The sequence below is a fragment of the Ambystoma mexicanum genome, chromosome 11, assembly GCF_040938575.1.
Source record: "Ambystoma mexicanum isolate Mex_15411 chromosome 11, UKY_AmexF1_1, whole genome shotgun sequence".
Classification (NCBI taxonomy): Eukaryota; Metazoa; Chordata; class Amphibia; order Caudata; family Ambystomatidae; genus Ambystoma; species Ambystoma mexicanum.
The window spans coordinates 1,283,721,172-1,283,737,617 of record NC_090934.1 but is presented as its reverse complement, the minus strand read 5'-3'; the positions used below and the strand labels follow the sequence as shown (position 1 = coordinate 1,283,737,617).

General features: G+C 48.4%; 1 protein-coding gene across 4 annotated transcripts in view; it reads left to right on the top strand.

Moving 5' to 3' along the window:
• Positions 1 to 16,223, top strand: part of MAPDA (N6-Methyl-AMP deaminase) — a 486,784-nt gene extending 470,561 nt beyond the window's left edge. For 3 of the 4 annotated variants that reach the window (XM_069624761.1, XM_069624760.1, XM_069624759.1), the window contains 2 exons: positions 1,676 to 1,776; positions 15,797 to 16,223. In XM_069624761.1, coding sequence (XP_069480862.1) covers positions 1,676 to 1,776; positions 15,797 to 16,003 — 308 coding nt within the window. In that variant the 3' untranslated portion in view covers positions 16,004 to 16,223. The remainder of the gene's footprint in view (positions 1 to 1,675; positions 1,777 to 15,796) is intronic. The other variant, XM_069624762.1, reaches the window with a different exon arrangement.
• Positions 16,224 to 16,446: the final 223 nt, after the last annotated feature.

The window sequence follows — 16,446 nt, the reverse complement described above, 5'->3', positions numbered from 1 at the left end:
GGGTCTCAAAGATATTATGGCTGGGTACTGCCTCCTGTCCTAGGTACACCCTCCCTAGCTTTCCTGTCCATGGGATCCTACTTTGATCCAGGAGGTTGCAGAGATTCTTCGCAAAGTAGCAATTCTGCTGGTTCAGCTTCAAGTGCTTTGAATGGACTATTATTAAAGAAACTTCCTCTGCCAAAGAATCGTTGTGTACTGCAACCTAGAACAGAAATCTGCGCATCAAACACCACATTCCTGTAAAGAAAGAAGTTTCTGATGGGGACTTTACTCAGTCTTCAAGCTCTTTCAGAAAGGGATGAATCCTCACAAATCTTGCAAAGTTTTGTGCGGTTTCGTCAAGGGAGGGGGGTTAAGTTATACAGGGGGGTCCCAAAACATTTGAAATCTGGATAGACATGAATGGAAACATTTTTGCTTGTGGCTACAGCACAAACCGCTGGACGGATTTGCACCAAACTTGCACGAGGAGCAGCCGGCTTGCACTGAAAGCATACTTTTGTAAATTGTGTGCACTATCTATTCAGTACATTTTAAAATGCTCAAATTGTAAGGCAAAAACAATTAGTGTATCTCCGTCCGATCTGTGGACTCAATTCCCGATTCGTTGTCCGGGGAGGCCTTTTAACCAATCAGGAAGCCGCGTAACGTTTGCGAACAAAGTACGCGTCTGATGATTGATCAATTGAACAACATGAGGAGCGCAAAATGCATTGAAACAGATGCCATGTTGCTTTACAAACTGCGCCCATAGTCTGCGGACATCACAGCACAAAAAAAACTCTCAAAAATAATTTCTGTTTATTTTGAGTATTTCTTCCACAATGTACCTCAGGAACTTCATGGGGGATCAGTAGGGACCCTGCGCAAGAGCATTCATGTAGTTCCATAGCTGGCTGACAAGTCATTGGAGCTGGGAGCTCAACATGTCATGTTGAATGCTCACTGTACTGTATCTTATTTTCCAGTTCTGTCTGATCATCCTCTTTCAAAATAATCAACGTCAGTATTTTGATAATAAATTCCCAATTTGTTTGCGTTTCGTAAATTCAGTTGAATTTTTCAATGTGTGCCAGCCTGTGAGCTCAGCTCACACGACCAAGCGAATACACTTTATGGCTGTCTGGCTATTATTACATTTTTTAAGAAATGTGACGTACATCTCTGGCAGAGGTGCAGGTTTTGACAGCTATTTAGCAGTCAAACTTTAAACGATAAACTTTTAAAAGCTATAAAAATGCTAATAAAGAAATAAGCTTCAGTGTACACTGTGCAATTTGTGAAAAAAGGACATATCGTCTATTTTTCATAATCACTAGGTTCCATGCTTCACAGAGAATGCCCTGACAGGTTTTCCTTATTGTCTGATTATAGCTTGCATTTACAACTAATCAGCCCCAATAGAATAGGAGGTGTTGTCAGTGTTTGTTGCGCAGCATTCAATACACCATTGGCTCTGTGGATGTACCATCTGCTTTCTGCCATCAGACTGTACATGCAATCAGCATTTTAGGCGTTAGGCTCACCATCTCAGTTCCTTAATGTCCACAATGCTAAATGATCATCAAAGAAGCAGTATCATCGTGCTGCAAGGCAGTATTGATGATTTTAAAGCACCTCTATGTTGTGGTTGTAATGCTGTGTTTTTACATTATTTCCTTTTCATGCATAGAGATGTGTTTAACATCAAACGTGAAAGGCAACACGGTTCCCTCCTACGACAAGCATCATTTTGGATACTGGTATAGCCTGCGCCATCCAACTGTGCTATGCGTAAGTACTTTAAAAAAATGTATACACCTTAAACTTAACCTTCAATTAGGAAACATTCCTCCAACCAAGGCTGTAGCAGGATTCAGTAATACAACAAAAACCATTGCGTCTTCCAAAACACACTACTAAGCAAATCGTGTGGCTGGTTCTTTTCTTCTGTTTTCTTTAATTGAAATGCTTTCCTCTTTTTGCACGCATTCGACTAAATCCCCCACTCAATCGTGAAACGGCACCGTCCTAAAGTGCATCTCAGATTAGACTTGAAACTGCCGTTTCTCTATTAAAGGTACCTTTACTTTCAAGGCAGCTTATAAAACTATTTGTAGCCAGAAGGTTATTATAGGACAGTCTGCTATAAAAGAGTGGTTGCACAACCTGCTATAGCCTAGACCAGGAGCCAACCTGCTTCAGCAGAGAGCAAGGTGCATCCCAAGAGCACAGAATAAACTTGAGTTTCTACGGTTAACACAGTCTGCAGTGCCTGAAGTCTGACACAGTCTGCAGTGTCTGAAGGAGTAGAACCCAACCTGATGTAGATGACTGCAGAACACATCCTGCCTTAGCTTAGAGAGCAGAACCCAATATTTGGTAGCGAGGGATCAGAGTACAACCTCCTGCACCTGAGAGCAGAATCTACTATAGCTTGTAGAATAGAACATGAGCGAAAGGGGTATAATTCACTGGCAGGGACCCGGCCTCCGAATGTTGGTCATTTGCATGGCAGATTGCAAAAGTGCAGGGCAAAAGGTGGCATGCAAGCATGTATTCCGACTTTTGCAATCCACCGTTCAAATTGAGTAAACGCTGTCAGCCATGTATGCATTGCTGGCAGTGTTTACAATGAATCCATATGGGGAAATCGCCTGTTTTTTTTACTGGCACATAAAGCTGGGAGAACACATAGGGATCCACAGCATTACAGCGGCATGAAAATCCATGTCAGCGCAAATGATATGATATGATAGTTTATTTATATAGCACCTACACACAATGTGTTTCAAAGCGCTTCGAGGCAAGGGAAGCGAACAAGAGAAAATACAATGACATTCTTACAGGCCATGAACAGTAAGGATGTGAAATAAACTATCGTACTCGGCCTGACGACATTTCAGATAGTGCAAGAGCAAAGACATAGATAAGGAAGGTGGTGGGAGAGTGGGAAGGAAATGGAAACAGACAGGCGACTACCGTACTAGGCCTGACGAAATTTCTGGTAGAGCCGGAGAAAAACAAAAGGTGAGGGAGAGGGGTGCAGAAAGGTAGGGGAGGAACAAAACAAGCGACTTTCGTACTAGGCCTGACAACATTTCAGATAGTGCTGGAAGGGGGGTGGGGTTCACAGTAAGTGGAGGTGGGAGGAGACAGACAAGGTTGCTATCATACTAGCTCCAGGGACAATTATGATAGAGTAAGTGCATAGAAGAAAGTAAGGGGAGGAGATAGGAGAAGGGAGGAGGGCAGAACAGAGAGTAAGCAGTCAAAAAGAGTGGAGAAGCAAGAGGGGAGAGCGAATACAATTGCAGAAGTCAGTAGTAACACATCATGTTGCATGCCAGGATACAAGATGAAGACAGGAACAGCATGATTCAGGGCCAGCATGAGTACAAGATGCAAAGGAAGTCCAGCATGAGAGTTGAGAAAGGGTGACAGTATGTGAACCAATGCTGGGAGTGTTTGTATGGCAGTGAGGAAGGGAGTGGCAGAATCGCAAGTTGCGAAAATTAGACCCAAGGTGCTGTAGGTGAGAGCAGTCTGTGTTTTGTGCGAGTGCAGTGCACAACCTCTTAAAGGTGAGAGTGCACATTGTTGTAGCTGTGTGAAGACAGTACAGACTGCTGCAGATGAATAGCAGAGTAGATTGTTATGTAGCTATGGGAGAACACCACAACTTGGCATAACCAAGAGAACAGAGGGCAACCTACTATAGCTCTGAGCACATCTCTACCTTCTGTAGCTGAAAACGTATCACTCAACCTATTACAGATAAGCAAGTATAGCACATACTGCTGTAGCCTAAAAGGTAGAGACAATCTGCTACCACAGCGGACATGGCACAGTACAGACTGCTAGCCAACAAACGGCAAAACAGTGAGAAAGAGTATATGGGATGGACATGAGACATGCGGGTGCAGCATATTTTTCACAAAGAAACCAAAGATACTAATGGTGTGCAGAGTAGGGTTACAACTGTTGCTGCAAGACCGATGTTTTACCAAAGTTGATCTAGCTGAGAGCAGAGCCTACTCAAAAGTTGATAGAGCTTACTGGATTCCTCTGTGAACCAAAACAGACAAATACCAAATTATATTTTCATTTGCCAATTTTCAGCCATATGTGAAAGGACAAAACGAAAACGTTCATCAAGTTGTTTCTGATGAAGATGGCAAGACATGCTGTAACTGAGAGAAGATCATAACTTGGCTTGGCAGAGAGCAAGAGTGTTTTTTATTTTAAATCCCAAAGTACCAGGAAAGCATTTTGGGGCTAAGTCTCCTAGCAACTCAAATAATCACATCTTCCTTTTGGGGAGGCTTCATTAAATTGTTCCTACTGTACCCAGATAAAGATCTGAAGTTGATAATGAATAATCTTCTAGGCGTAGTTATTTCATATCTTTTAGGATTATGTAAAAGAGGATCTGCAACATGGTTTCCTTTCAAGGTCATTTCTTGAAGCATAAAGGGTCAAATTAGGCTATTTTGCCTTATACACAGGGTCTCAAACAAATCGAAAATGAGTTTGGATGGGACATCATTGCTGGTCCCTCTGGTAATGGCAAATAAAGTGGTAATCTGCTGTTAACCAGCACTGCAGCTCTTAGGCACCTACATTATTTCCATAAATACATTGCACACCAAGCCACCACTCAACATAAGTGTTCTGAGAAAATCCAGGACGCTCTGCTATATTTGTGGTTGATGCCAAGCTCTTCAGAAAAGGCTTTTGTTATTTTGTTGCTGAATTCATTGCAGCAAAATTGGTGATGGATTGGGTTTTAAGAGACCTTCTATTACAAAGCTTTCCTGTCACAGTGAACTTTAGCAAGAACCGTATTGAAAATGTTAGCCAAACTAATTCCCACTCTTCACTGGGGAAATATGCAGCCAGATCAACTAATGTAGATTTCATTGACTTTTTTCAAACTACAATCCGCAGTTCAGTCCAGTTGTACATTAGCTTTAAATTCTCTGAATGTGTGCATCGTTTGTCCACAGACCCTCATTGCTGATAACATGCGCAGAAGACGTTCTCTGTGCCTGATCTAATTGCTCCTTCAAATCCTAGGAGAAAATGATCTCCGTTGTAAGTAGCTAAGCACAATTGTCTTTAATACGTGGCTTTTCAAATCTCCATAATGAACACTTACTGGACTTTCTGCAGCCTCATTGAAAGCGAAATTGTTTGTACGACAAAGTTCTTAAAATCGTCTAGCAGTTTTGCATTAACAATCTATTGAGCCTTCCCCAAGCTCCCAATTCTTCAAAGGATTAGTCTCTCCTTGGCTGGGGTTTAAGTATGGCACTTGCACACGCAGATTCATTAGCTGTGTCTGCAGCTTCCCAAAGGAATGGCAATCTGCCTCTTCAGATTCTCACAGAAGAACTCCATCGTATCTGAGAATCAGCGTGAGGCATTGAATGATGGTTAAAGTAACCCGGAGTCATCACCCACCTCTTCACGGTTACCCCAATGCTTATTTTCTTCTGCAGTGCCCAATGCAGTTGTTGCATATTTTACATTCGTCCTACTGAATGCTGTGCAATGCAGTTTCTGATGATTCTTCTCCGTTGCATTCTCCGTTGCTACACGGGTTAGCACCCAAGTGTACAACATGGAGCCAAGGTCATCCCACCTGCCTTGACATATATACTTGTAAATTGTACAGATAGTTTCAGGCAGTCAATGACGCCCTTTGATAGTGTAGGAATGCCCTCCCAACCAACTACCCAGGCTCACTCTAGCAGTAACCTGTGCCAACTGTAAGCACAATAATTGACCTGTTCACAAGGGTAGTGGTGCAACCACTTGCAGGTTACAAAGGGTTCTCAACCCCATGGTCTCGTTTATATATTTATACATTAATAGTGCTGCTTACCCTGTGCACCCCCAAGTCCCCAATCTTTCCTGTTACTCTTCATTGCTTACAAAAAAAAGACATTTTACTGCAGGCATCCATGCAGTCTTTCATGCTGCCCATGCAATGGTGGTGTTTGAGGCACTAATCCCACATCGATGACCGCTTGAGTCCTGTGGATTACGTTTTGGAATTTGCCATGGGAAAGCTGCACATCACAGCCGTGTTGGATTCTAAAATCAATCTTCCCTGAAGGGTAAGGAGGTCCTGGCGAGCACTGGCAGCATTGGCCTTCTTGATTGAACTCAGTTATGAAGTAGATGGACTAGATTTAGAGTAACGCTATTAGAGACATCCTGAAAGTGAGAAAGTTGCGATGGATAGCGATGTTGGTGTAGTGTGTATTTCTGAGTTTCAACAACTTTGCGCAGCAGCCTTGGTCTTTGATCTTGCATCCATTTTGTAGGCTGGCAATGGTGCTGTGTCACCCTGTAATATTTAGTGAAGCAGCCAGAGTAGCTGAGTAGAGCTATTGTCGTGTGTGGGAGATGCAGGAAAGGGGTTGGTAAATTCCAGACCGGGGTTAATTAAACCTTGGATCCAGTGACAATAAAGGGCATCATATGTGCACCGTTTGACTGTGGGCGTGTGCTATTGGAAGGAGGTTACTACTTGATGTTTACTGCAGGATTTGATCAATGAAGTACGGTATAAAATTCAGCTCCCACTACTCTCCTCTCTCCCCCCCTGCACAGAAAGTGGAGCAACAACATAGTCTCCTTTTTCGAGGGAGCGATTTGAACTCATTTTGATTTTCTTAGAAACCCCTACACCCAAAGAGAGATCCAACCCATATGATGGAACTTGCCTCATTCAGCCCTCATATTGATAGCTTAATTGCTGTAGCTTTAGATGGCTGGTATCTTAACCTTTCTGCGGTTATCATCAACATGTATGAATTCCCAATCACCAAACCAATATTAGTACACTGAATTAAGCACTTCCCTCTGACATCTGTGCAAAACCTGCACGGTCAGGCTTGGATCGCAGCAGGGCTGACTCAACCTTTTGTGAGTTTGGTAAACTGAGTACTGCCAAGTTGGGTGATGGCAACACCTATTACCCAGCATCAAGATGTGTATTATTACTACTATACAGGATAAGTGGATGCAATTGTACTGAAGTTTCAAATCAAGGTAGCAGATGTGCGTTCCTGTACATTGACCAATATAACCAAATGATCCAAATGCACTAAATTCCGATGGACAAAATTAATCGATTCTGTCATCCGTCTGATGAGGTTTTCCAATCTTGTAGTTAAAAATGCTTCTGAATGAGTCATGCGCCTTTCTCTCTCTAGGTTTACCAACAATTACACTAAGCTTAGCAACTTACAAGGATAGTCTGCCACAATGAATTGAGTTGCCGGCTCTGTCCCGATTAGTCTGGCACCCTTTTTCCCCACAATAATACAGGCCATCTCATGTTTTGTTGTTTAATGGCTATTAGCACCCTGGGTCTAACATCAGACACTGTCCCAATCAGTCAGGTGGCACGAAAGGAGATCCTTCTGTCATGGTATTGGTCCTCCTTTCCAGCCCCCATATTGGCTGGATACCACTGTGGCCGGCATTTTTTCTCCCATGCTGCTTCCTCTTTTACTGCTCCAAGCCTCCCTAGCCATGCTTTCTTCCATGCTCCACCTTCCCTCACCTACCACCACAGTCCGCTATCCCAACTCTCTCACCACCACTTACTGGGCTTTTCACTGGCTGCCAGACTCTACTACAGTGGCCTTCAGGAAATGGAAGGAGTGACTATGAGTAGTTCTCTTCTTTTTTCCTAAGGCAGGCATTTTCTTTTGTATTCAACTTGGCACTGCCCCGTTTCACAACTTTAAAAAAGCGATTTGCACCCTTGACAACATGTCAGGGTTCTGTTGGTTATAACCATGATGATGAAGTGACTGTGTTCACAAACGGTCCCTCATAAATCTAACATAATTAAACTAGGTGGGGGCAATACTTGCCGTTAATAGCGCTAGGTCCAACATTAACACCCTTGTTTTGCTCAGGCATGTAATGTGGGCCCCAGACCATTACCATGCAGTAACTGTAAAGAGGTTTATGTGAACACAAAGAAAATACGTTGCTGCGGCTCTGTTGCCGGTTAGGTGAAATCAGCCCAAGTTAGTGGAACAGATCCAAAGGTTAGGGCCTCCAAGGAAATCAGAGCATGTTTTCTTAGCCTCGGACAGTGCAAGTATGCAATCCAGGCACTAACCACAGTAGACGCCCACATTCTAAGCTTGTCATTTATTTTTCTTGCAGCTTCCACCTCTATAACCAGTCAGGAAGCTTGGAATAAAGCTTGTAAATTCTGCTTTATCGGCTTCCCTTTGTGATGCATACATGCTTGGGCACCTGTCAAGGAGTCCTGAACATGCTTAGTATCAAGAAACTCCAGGTGAGGCTGCCCTTTTATCCCTCTACATAAGCACCAATAGCATACAATCCCTTACCATCAGGCTTTGTTGTGTGATAGGCCACCTTCTCCAGCATGGGGTCTGGCATGGATTCACATGCTCATGAATATTCCCCGTCGTCAGGCTGGGAATCCTCGGTAAAGGAAAAATCAGTATCAGTTTCGTTTCTGATCTGTCTTTCCTAGTAGTAACCAATCACTGATCTCTGCGTCATACTGACTACAGCCAATGACTGCCCTCTACCTAAGCCCCGCCTCTGGCAGCCATCTTCAGATTTTTACCGCACGTTCAAGTGTTGGGAGTCCTCGTGCTTAGCTCTCGAGCTTTTACTGCTTGTTTTGCGCTTTTTCAGGTGAATTTTCACATTTTTTCGGTTAATTACTTTCTACTCCCGTTAACGGCTATCCGTGGCGGGATTTTCCTACGCCCCTCAAGGGTGAAGATTTCGTCGAATCAACTTCTTGGAGGATTCCAGAAGATTCACGGCCTACTTCGAGATGGCCCAGGATGCGAGTTCGTCGCCCGGACCCAAGCTGTTTCGCAGCTGCCCTGGATGCGGGCTGCAGAATGTGGTTAAGGAAGACGAGCATTCGCTATGCCTCTACTGTCTTCATGGGGACAAGACTCATGTAGAGAAGGACTGCCAGTTCTGCAAGAACTTGTCGGAGTGGACCATGAGGGACCGTCGATCCCGTCTCGCAAGCTGGTTGGAGAAGGGCTCGACGGGTGAGAAGAAGAAGAAAGGGTCCGAGCGGGCTTCTAAGTCCTGTGCGGGCGTCCCGGCGACGGGGGCCCAACACCAGGCCAAGCGCCGCGAGTCCGCTGGCTCCGGGAGCGCCGAAAGGTCGGGCTCTTCGGTCGCCAGGCTGGGCGCACCTTCCCCGGCACCATCAACCACGAGCCAACGCTCCGGTTCGGGGAAGAGAAAGTCCGAGACCCCGGGTAAGCTTCGGGAGAAGCCCCGTCCGATCTCAGAAGAGGGGGAGCGAGGCGTCGCCCCTCCCCCGAAGGAGAAGGCCCGGGACGCACCTAAGGTGGTGAGGGCCCCTACCCAGCAGGCGAAGGCCTCTATCGAGGCTATCGCGGTGACTCTTGCCAAGCCAGCAGAGACACTGCCAGCGGAGACTGCCTCCGGGACTAGAGTTTCCCTGCCGCCAAGGAGGGAATCCTCTTTTCAGCCCATCGTCGTGGCCGCCATGATGGAAGAAGCGAGGGGGGGCACGGTGCCCTCCTCGAGCTCAGAGTCAGCCTCGGAGGAGGAACTGACCGAGGCCGTGAGGAACCTCGAAGTCCAATTCGAGAAGGTTCGATCCCATCAGGAAGATCCTCGGGAGATAACCGAGGAAGACGACGATGGTGAGGAAGAGCGGCCTTCCCTTCCGGCGCAGCCGGATCCTAGGCCTCAGGATGGCTCGGCGGCCATTTTGTCTGCCATCCAGTCCTTATGCTCTGAGATATGGATGAGATTCCCACGGCCCAGGCCGGAGGACCCGCAACCTGGCCCGTCGGGAAGTCCTCAGAACAAACGACGGAGGACCCAACCCTCTCCTCCGCTCGCCCCCGTAAGGCCTACAGTTCCCTCCTCATCCTCCCACGAGTCGGGAGATGATGGTGCGTTGGGCTCGACGACGGGTTCTGAGGGCGACGACGACGGAACGGGTCTCCCGTCGTGCGGGCCTCGCCGCCCGACGAGATTGGCTCATTCCACGCCATGATCGCCAGGGCGTCCGAATTGTTCCAGCTCTGCCCGGAGGAGCAGAGAAAGGAAGGTTTCCTCTATCAGCGCCGGGAGGCCAAGAGGAAGACGGTCATCGCGGTGCCCCCAATCGATGACATCTGGGAGGAGGGCCTGTCGGTCCTCAAAAACCCCTCCACGGCACCAGCCAAACGGGACCGGTACGAGAAGAAGTACCGGGGTCCGCGAAACCGCTCCCCTGTGCCTCAGGGCCCAGCCAACGCCAGACTCGGTCGTCTCGGCAGCGGCGAAGAAGAAAGCGGTGGGGTCAGGAGCCTCGACGTCGAATTCCCCGCCGGACGGCGAGGGAAAGAAGTTGGACGCCATGGGGCGGCGGGTCATTTCGTCGGCGGCGACGATGACGATCAAAGCGGCCAATGCCCTGGCGATCGTGGCCCATTACGACAGGGAGCTCTGGTTTAAGCTGGCCCCCATATTGGACTTCCTGCCGGACGACAAGAGGTCCGAGGCCCTGGAAATACTGCAAGAGGGCGAGGTGGCGTCGGACCACGCCATAACGGTGGCAACCGATATTGCCGATACCGGGTTCCGCCAGCTGGGCAACAGTGTTTGCCTACGACGACGGGGTTGGCTCCGGGCGACCGACTTCCGTCAGGACGTCCAGACCAGGGTGTTGGACATGCCGCTCGACGGCAGCAACCTGTTCGGGAAGGCAGTGGACGAGTCCCTCCAATCCATAAAAACGGACACGGAGACGGCCCGCGCCCTAGGAGCCCTTCAGCAACGACAGCCCTTTCGGAGCTCCGGAGGCAGACAGGGTGCCTCCAAGGGATCCAGCGGTGGCTCATCGTCCTACCGCCAGGCGGCACGCTCCTCGTCTCAGGAGGCCTATAGGGGTCGCGGCAAGCAGGGAGCGGCAAGGCCTCCACCTCCAAGCAGGACTGAACCAGCCATGGTCTCTGGCCCCCACCGAAGCACCCCGGTGGGAGGCCGTCTGACGAATTTCGTCGGCGTGTGGAAGTCTATCTACACCGACCGTTGGGTGCTGGATACCCTGGCAAGAGGACACTCTATCGAATTCCTGAGGAAGTGCCCTCACGTTCCTCCTGTGGCCAGGAAGGAAAATCACGTTCCGCAACTGCTGTTGGAAGTACGGGCGATGCTCAGGAAAGGCGCCATCGAGCTTGTCCCGAAGAGGCTCCGGGGTGTACTCAAGGTACTTCCTCGTCAGGAAGAAGACGGGCGGCTGGCGCCCCATCCTGGACCTTCGTCGTTTGAACAAATACATCAGATCACAAAAGTTCAGGATGGTCACCCTCCAGCACGTACTGAGACAGCTGGAGGAGGGCGACTTTCTATCGTCGTTGGACCTGGAGGATGCTTACTTCCACATTCCCATCCTCAAAAGTCACCGAAAGTTCCTCAGGTTCGTCGTCCAGGGACGCCACTACCAATTCAGAGCACTGCCGTTCGGATTGAAGTCGGCCCCCAGGGTCTTTACCAAGTGCCTAGCACCAGTGGCGGCGCGGCTGCGCCTACAGGGGATTCACGTCTACCCCTACCTGGACGACTGGCTCATCCGCTCAAGGACGAGGGAACTCACCGTCGAACACACTGCGAGGACCGTCCAGCTACTCACAAACCTGGGATTCGCCATAAACTACCCGAAGTGCCACTTGGTGCCATCGCAGGTGGCCCTGTTTCTGGGAGCGAAGCTCGATACAGTGAGGCGCCTGGCGGCCCCGTCGGAAGAACGGACGAAGACCATTCTAGGCAAAGTGCAGCGCCTGCTAGCCACGGACGTGGCCAGGGTGAGGCCCATCAAGTCCCTCCTGGGGATGATGTCCTCTTGCATCTACCTGGTGCGCCTCTGGAGACTACGGATGCGCCCTCTTCAAGAATTTCTCGACGCCCGTTGGATACAGACGACGGGCACCTTCGAAGACAGGGTCCCCCTCAACGAGGTGTTCCGGCGGGCGATTCAGTGGTGGGGCGTTCAAGCGCACCTCACGGCGGGCAAGGACTTTCAGACGCCGGCGTACCAGGAGACGGTGACGACGGACGCCTCCCTGGAAGGTTGGGGCGCCCACACCGGAGATCTCCACGCAAGAGGCCTCTGGCTCCCGGAGGAGGGGCCCCTGCACATCAACGTCCTGGAACTCCGAGCCGTGTTCTGGGCTCTCAAATCGTTCCTCCCGTCGCTCAAGGGCAAGGTGGTGCGGATCTTCACGGACAACACCACGACAATGTTTTACATACGGAAGCAGGGAGGCACCAGATCCCCAGCCCTATCCAAGGAGGCACAGGATCTGTGGCACTGGGCGGTCGCCCAGGGGATGTTCCTGGTTCCCTTCCACCTGGCAGGAGAAAGCAACACCATCGCCGACTTGCTCAGCAGGGAGCTGCGCGCGTGTCACGATTGGGAACTGCGCCAGGATCAGGTGGATCAACTCTTTCGACGATGGGGCAAACCCCAAATCGACCTGTTCGCAACAGCGACGAACTCGAAGTGCAAGAGGTTCGCCAGCAGGTTTCCCAAGCCGAGAAGCATGGGCGGTGCGTTCTCGTTCCCCTGGGACGGTCTGTACCTGTATGCGTTCCCTCCGTTGCCGTTGCTGCTTCGACTCATCAACCAGCTCAAGAGGTCCCGGTGCAGGATGATCCTCGTCGCACCGGCGTGGCCGAGGCAGATCTGGTTCCCGGACCTTCTGGACTTGTCAACGTCCCCTCCCATCAAGCTGTCGGCGGACGCGGACCTTCTCTCCAGAGAAGGAGGCGCCATCTTCCACCACGACCCGGCGTCGCTGAACCTGCAGGCTTGGCTCCTGCAGCGCTAGAGTTTGGAGGCTACGATATACCGGCCGATTGCAGAGAGGTTCTTGCAAAGGCCAGGGCGTCCTCGACTCTCAAATGCTACGGTCATAAGTGGAAGAGGTTCTCTATCTGGTGCCGTGCACAGAAGATCAACCCCCTACGGATTACGGCCCCTCAAGTGCTGCCGTACCTTCTATCGCTGGCAAAGGCCGGGCTAGCCCATGCCTCCATTAAGATTCATCTGGCGGCGATCTCCAGATATACCAGAACCACAGGACGGACGTCCCTGTGGTCCCATCGACTGGTAAAAGAGTTTATGAAAGGACTGTTCCGGTCGTTCCCGCCGGTGAAGGCCCCGGCGTGGGAACTTAACGTGGTGCTGACCAGGCTCATGGGGCCCCCATTCGAGCCGATGCACTCCGCACCTATGAAGTTTGTGTCGTGGAAGACTGCGTTCCTGGTGGCCATTACCTCCGCACGACGAGTGGGAGAGATCCAGGCCCTATCCTGCAAAGCACCGTACTTGACTTTCCATGCCTCGAGGGTGGTGCTTAGGGCGCACCCCTCCTTTATGCCCAAGGTGCCGTCGGACTTCCATCTTAACGAGCCCTTGGTGTTACCTGTTTTCTTGCTGTCTCCTTCGTCGCCGGCCGAGAGGACTTTGCACTCGCTGGATGTGGCTAGAGCGCTGAAGTTCTACGTGGACCGCACAAAGAGTTTCCGGAGGACATCACAGCTGTTCGTGAACTTTGGACCTGTGAATCAAGGGAAGGCTCTCTCGAAGTCTTCTATTTCCAGATGGCTCTCCGGCTGCATCATGCACTGTCACCGGTTGGCTAACCGACCGCTGCCAGGCCGTCCGAGAGCCCATTCGACCAGAGCGATCGCTGCTACTACGGCGTTCTTATCTGGTGTGCCCCTGCTGGACATCTGCAGGGCTGCTACGTGGAGGTCGACGCACACCTTCACGAGATTCTACTGCGTCGATCGGGATTCCAGGGAGGAGTCCAGGGTCGGCCAAGCAGTGCTGCGCAACCTGTTCGCTTAAGGTGAGCCTGGTGAGGAGGTAAGAGATGCTTAATGTTGAGTTTTTTGTATTGCTTAATGTTGAGCCTTTTACCACCTCCCGTGGTTGTGCATGTGTGTACTGCTATTTAATCTTATATTCATGAGCATGTGAATCCATGCCAGACCCCATGCTGGAGAAGGAACAAGTTACTTACCTGTAAGTGTTGTTCTCCAGCATGGGTCTGGCATGGATTCACATGCGAACCCTCCCGCCTACCCCTCTGCGGCTCTTCACTTGGTCATATTGCCACTTTACGTGCTACCAAATCTGAAGATGGCTGCCAGAGGCGGGGCTTAGGTAGAGGGCAGTCATTGGCTGTGGTCAGTATGACGCAGAGATCAGTGATTGGTTACTACTAGGAAAGACAGATCAGAAACGAAACTGATACTGATTTTTTCTTTACCGAGGATTCCCAGCCTGACGACAGGGAATATTCATGAGCATGTGAATCCATGCCAGACCCATGCTGGAGAACAACAGTTACAGGTAAGTAACTTGTTCCTTCACCCACATTGGAGGCCCTTGCCTTTGGCTCAGGATCATGGGCAGCCGTCAACTACCAGACAACACATCCCTTTTTGGATCTTTCACAGAAACACATGCCTAAACATCCACCAGTCACCCAGCTGGAAATATAAGAGTTATTAGAAAACATTAAAAATGCTACTCAAAACTAGGAAGCGTAAAAGGCTGAGTCACCATGTTAGGAATCAAACATACGTCATGAACGTTGAACAGAAATGTATGAAGTCACCGCTTACCTCGCTGATCAATTACCCCCCTCATATGGTTTTTTGCAATTTGCATTAATTTCTTTTTTTATTTTGTTGTGAAATCCATCTCTGAAGGCACATGTGCAGGCCCATTTTCATTAATGTGGAGGCTCTAATGGAAGGGTATTTTACTGCTTCCTTACTGATTCGTTACCATAGATAAACCGGAAGAACAGAATTACAATGGATACACAAATGCTTATGGTGGTCATAACTAGTGCATACCTCTCGAGAAAATCTACCCAGCTGATCCTCTAATGATTCATTAAATACACAGCCTTCTACTTTGGTGCTAGCCGTCACTGCTCCTTTCTGCTGGGTGGGAAAGCCTCGGACAGAAGTTTGGTTTTATGTTGTGGTGTTCATTAGAAACTCCCTTTAGACTAGTGATGAGTTGCTCGTGCGTTTTGGCTGGAGTTCTACCACAGAAGAGTCATCATTTAGAGTAGACCGCCTATGAAGGGCTATTATTAACACCATACCACCAACCTGTTGTCGCTTTCTGCCAGTGATAAGCGCTTTGCTTCTTAGGTGCAATCTTGTGTATTCAGTGAAAATATGTACTGACACAGTGTTTACTTAACGATAACTCTACCGATGTGAAGACTGCATAAAAACATAGGTTTTAATTCTTGCGAGGGCTTGCAGTTCATTTGGAAGAAAAACATTCACCCCCTTTGCTATCCTTTTACAATGTGTGGTTTGATGAAGAAGATTGGGGGCCTAAAACAGTGGTCTGCAACCTTTGGTTCTCCAGATGTTTTGGGGTACAACTCCCATTATCCCTAACTAGTATAGTCAATAGCCAGATATCATGGGAATTGTAGTCCGAAACATCTGGATAGCGAAAGGTTGCCGACCCTAGGCCTAGAGGATAGTTTTCCCGTGGCGTGGGAGGGCACATTGCTTGTTATAAGGTTGGAATAGGTGAGTATAATATGGCAAGGAATGTGGGCTGGGTAGGGATCATATTTTTTTAAATGGAGGTTTTTTTACATTTAAAAATTGTTTTATTTCTTGTCTTATTTTAGTCTGATTTTTGGTTCAAATTCTTTTGGTATGAAAAAAATGCACAAGTAAAGATAATGTTTTTGGTTTTCTTTTTCAGACAGATGATAAAGGCGTCTTTGCAACAGACCTTTCTCAGGAGTACCAGTTGGCTGCCAGTACATTTGATTTGAGTCCAGCGCAGATATGGGACCTCTCGTATGATTCCATCAACTATATTTTTGCTCCAGACACTGTGAAATCAACCCTCCGAGACAAATGGACGGAACTAAAGCCAGCAGTTTTCTCTCACATGAATGAGAACTGAATAGTGATGCAATCGGAAGTCTTCTCGTAACTAACACAGTAGTTCACCTTTCTCACAAAATAATGATTCGGACACTACCTAATGAAATCCGGTGATGATTAGGAGTAACATGCATCTTTTTTTAATGGTAACTCGATTACTTATTAAATAAAATTAAGTTGCCTGTTATAACGGATGTTCCATAGAGATATTATAAAATCAATAAATAGTTAAGCACTTATGTTGGCAATTGTTGACGTAACACAAAATATAAAGTCAGCAAGCTGGAGCAGTACCTTGCTTGGATGGACCAGAAAGCACACTGTCCAATTTTTGAAGGGAGGGTTTATTTGAAACTCAATTGCTCAGCCATAATTGTGGCACTAGATTTCTGCCTGTATGCACCTGTTGTAGAGCTTTTCAGTTATATGTGTGTGTCTAAAGGAATTAAGTTAAATCAGGTG